Source organism: Amphibalanus amphitrite, unplaced genomic scaffold, assembly GCF_019059575.1.
Source record: "Amphibalanus amphitrite isolate SeventyFive unplaced genomic scaffold, NRLGWU_Aamphi_draft 000101F_arrow, whole genome shotgun sequence".
NCBI classification, from domain to species: Eukaryota; Metazoa; Arthropoda; class Thecostraca; order Balanomorpha; family Balanidae; genus Amphibalanus; species Amphibalanus amphitrite.
Genome location: NW_024881596.1, coordinates 560,124 through 564,216, shown reverse-complemented (window position 1 = coordinate 564,216; position 4,093 = coordinate 560,124). Strand labels below are relative to the sequence as shown.

General features: G+C 59.9%; 1 protein-coding gene across 1 annotated transcript; it reads right to left on the bottom strand.

The window, feature by feature from the left end:
- Positions 1–545: 545 nt before the first annotated feature.
- LOC122380603 (leucine-rich repeat and immunoglobulin-like domain-containing nogo receptor-interacting protein 3) lies at positions 546–2,861 on the bottom strand. Its single transcript, XM_043363903.1, has 2 exons — positions 1,538–2,861; positions 546–754 (listed from the first exon to the last, which is right to left on the bottom strand). Exons 1-2 carry the CDS (start codon positions 2,859–2,861, stop codon positions 546–548), a joined length of 1,533 nt encoding a protein of 510 aa, XP_043219838.1.
- Between the last annotated feature and the right edge of the window lie 1,232 nt (positions 2,862–4,093).

The following is a 4,093-nucleotide window of genomic DNA, read 5'->3' as shown; positions in this document are numbered from 1 at the left end:
ATCTGACATCTGCCAACCACCTTCCATATAACGTACTCACCACGTGCCTCCAACTCACAGTGACATTTCCTTCCAACTGCTTGGCCCTGCAAATATATCTCTGGTGGCCCATAACGCAAATGTACGACCTGACAGGTGAACAGTTAACATCTATTTATAATTATGAACATTTTTCATGCATGAGTAATGTTATATAAATTCAGCTGGTGGACGATCAGCCTGAGTGTGCCACCAGGACAACTCGTGACGACTTTCTCACATTACAGGCTGTGGTAATTATTCAGCAGCAGTCGATCTGCCGTTCATGAGTTGTAGAAACAAGCAAAGGTAGGGCGGTCCAATCACATATCTGCGACGCATGTCCGTCCTTCTCGCATGACCGACAATCGGAGAACGAATATCACGCCTGTGTTAGAGCACTGTGGCAGACACGACATGATTTTCACACTCCAGTGATCGGTAGCCGCCTCCCAAATTAGCACAATCACAGAATACACGTGACGAGTCCGCGTGGCAGTAGTCCACCATCGGCGACGGTCCGTGCCTCACGTGTCCTGCACAGACTCGACATATCCCTCGTCGGGGCTGTCGGCCGGCTTTTCAGCTGCCACGAGTCTGGCAGCGAACACGGCCGACGGAGCCACCCCCGGCTGTTCGCGACCGCCGGGGACCGCCCACCGCGGCGGCGGTCCGCACTTGAGCGCAGCCGGTGCCGGCAGTTCGTCGCCGAACCCGGCTGGAGGTGCCAGCGGGCCTGTCGAGGTCGGTCCCGGCGCCAGGCAGCGGCATCGCGGCCGAGACGGGCCGACACAGTGAGTCCGCGCCGGCCAGGGCGGCGGAGGGGGCGCCGGGACAGCCGGCAGAGTGGCAGAATGGCAGGCTGGTGGGGCAGCAGAATGACAGGCTGGTGGGGCGGCAGAATGACAGGCTGGTGGGGCGGCAGGGTGGCAGGCCGGCAGCTGCCAGAGGCGACCTTCCAATGACGGGCCCAACATACAGCTACATACACGAGCAGGGTCCACTGCCACGAGCTGCGGCGCACCGGCGACAAACTGTGACGCACCGGCGACATACTGCGGCACTGAGAGCATTGAGCGCCGCCACTGTTCGGGCGAGCCACCGGCGGCGGGTGGCGGCGGCCGCGGCCGGGCGGGCCGGGGCAGACTGCGCCAGCCGAGTGGCACCTGTCTATCCGCCCCCGCCCCATCACACACATGACGATGGTATGAACCACTAGATAAACTGTTTCTCCGCAGAAGTGACTCACCATAAATGTTCCCATGAGACGCGGACATGGTGGGGTTCAGCGTCCACGCTGGTGGCCAGGAGAGGTCCTGCACCGCTCTCACTACTGGCTCCATGGGCGGAGGAGGGTCTCTCTCTACAGTCACAGCCGTCACCGTTTCACTAGCGTCATACAACACATCCGGACCCCGCTCTCGAGCACAGTGCGGCGGGTGACGAGGGAGCTCATGCAGCTGATGTTCGTGGCAGTCTGTCAGTGTGGTGTCCCTCGACATTGCCCGGCTCCCCACACCTCCGCCGCCTCCCGTCGGCGACCCCGCGCTCTCCCCACTCCCCGAGTCTCGGCTGGTAGAGAACTTGCGTCTGCGTCGAAGTCGACGGCCGCGACGGACGGCCAGCGCGCCGAGTAGCAGCAGCGCACTGGCGGCCAGCAGCACCAGCGAGCCTCCAACAGGCAGAGCTAGATGTGAGCGACTGGCCGGAGCGGTGCCTGAGCTGCGGGTGTCGGGAGGCAGGAGCACGCTCACTCGGAAATCAGCAGTCGAGGCGCCGGCAGCGTTAGCCGCGCGGCACCGAAACACACCGTGGTCGTGTTCCCCGGCACTGGCGATCACTAGCTGACTGCGTCGCACCGCTCCTCCACCATCCACACCGAGCTCGTCCACGCCTTCAGGGTCGTCTTTCAGTATGTGGCCTTTGAACCACCAGGAGAGTTCGGCGGCAGGATCAGCCTCCGCGGCGCAGCTGAGCGTCACGCTGCTGTTCAGAGACACCTCGAACAGCCGGTCGGAGGGAAGAATGTCGGGTGCACAGGCCAGTTCCGTAGCGCTGGTGTTGTGCACGGCGCGGCCAGAGAGGCGACGAGGGGCAGAGCAGCGTGGCGGCACAGCCAGTGGTACTGGGTACTGCCTCAGCCACCGTCGCAGCTCACGAAGCCGACAGTTGCAGTGCCACAGGTTACTCTGCAGCTGAACGTTGTGCAGATGAAGCGATAGGTCCACAGCAGCTAGTGTGGTTAGCTGGTTTCCTTGCAGCTGCAGCTTCTCCAACCTCAGCAGCGTGGCGAAGGCACCCTTCTCCACGATGCGCAGCTGGCAGTGCGCCAGTTCCAGCGCGGTGAGCTCTCGCACTGCTCCTAGGTCACCACGCTGAATTCGCTCCAGAGGGTTACCACTGAGACTAAGCCGACGGAGAGCGGGCACATCACGCAGCGCGGCGCCGGGAACGGCCGTGAGTCGGTTCTCGCTGAGGTCCAGCTCCACCAGATTCGTCAGACCACTGAGCGCCCGCTGGCCGACCCTCTCCAGTCTTCCACGGGACACGTAGATCCGCTGGAGCGCGAGCAGGCCGTGCCGCTGAAAGGCGCGCGACGCCAGTTCGGTCAGCGCGTGACCTGAGATGTCCAGTACCTGGGTGTCGGTATCGGCGGTCGTCGGTAGCGACTCGAGCTGGCGGTCGACGCACTCCACCGTCTTTTTGCCACCCTTCCAGCGGCAGTGACATGAGACGGGACAGGCGTCAGCCAGGGCGGGCGCAGCCATCACAGCGGCTAGCAGCAGCAGTCGGCCGCCGCCGCAGAGTCGTGTGACCCGGCCTGACCGGTCACCGGCCGCCATCACCGCCGGCTGACCTCTGGTGACCTCTGGTGACCTGGCGCGCCGGCTCGCTGGTGGCTGCGTCGCCCGGTCGGCGGTCCGGTAGGTCTCATCAGGCTAATAGTGGCTGGGACGGCGGCGTCGGCGCTGAAAAGACAGACAGATTGTCGGAACTGGGCTCTGCGGGGGGCGATCGATGGTGAAATCGGCACCGGCACAGGATGACGACCCGACGGCGGCCGGCCGGCTCCTCCGGCCAGTTAAAAGCCACTCAATCCCTGCACTGACATCATATACCATGAATGATGCGGCCATTCAGCCGGTGCCGACAGCGGCTGAACGGAGAGCCGCCCCGGGCAAGGGCCGCCAGTCAACGCTTTGATGGAGCTTGATGAGATTTACCCCCGCTACAAGGCAGCGTCTGTTGTGCATTCACTCGAATATGATGAACGGAAATCGTGCCGTACCGAAGCTTCAATGATGCGTAGAGGAATACCATCCGCGAGTAACCCCGCCATCGGAAACCATTCATGTTGTCAGTATGCAAATACAGGGTCGATACAGCAGAATGGAGTACTTTGGTGTGTTCAAGAGGAGAACAGAAGTTACGAGAGATGGTATACGAGGCTGATGGAGTTGCTTTTATTTTTATATGTTTTCTTTTTTCCGATGCCGGACGGCAATGGGACAGCTCAAAGAAATTTGGTTGATAAGTCACAATTCACAAACATTGGTTTGCACTGTGGACGTTTGATCGCGCATGCTTCATTGCCTCTGAAAGCTTTTGCGGCTTAGTATGCTACAACTATCAATTGTCTGTAAAGAAGTAAGAAGATCATGCAGAATAATTTTGCCTGTCTACGTATGCTCATCAATTCCGTTTGTTGGTAACGATTTATGAGATCGCAGCATAACATTTACAACATTTATTTCTCCAGTTCGAAGTTCAAGATAAACATCCACATCTCAATGGCTACTTTGGGATCACACTTCACCGTTCAGCTAACATTGTTCGGAGCTTTGTTTTCGAGGCCCACTCTCCATTTTAATTAAATTCCCATCGATGGTGACATGTGTCGAGCGGCCAGTGTCGTGAACGTGATGGACGGCCACCGTTGTGTGGCGTTGCTGTTTCAATCCGGGACGAGCTAGTGCCACCGGCTTGTTCAATATCGGTCAGAGCAGAGGTTGTCAGCACGGCCGGTCCTGCCGGGACGGTCGGACATCCAGAGAGCACGGTCCCGACCGACCCC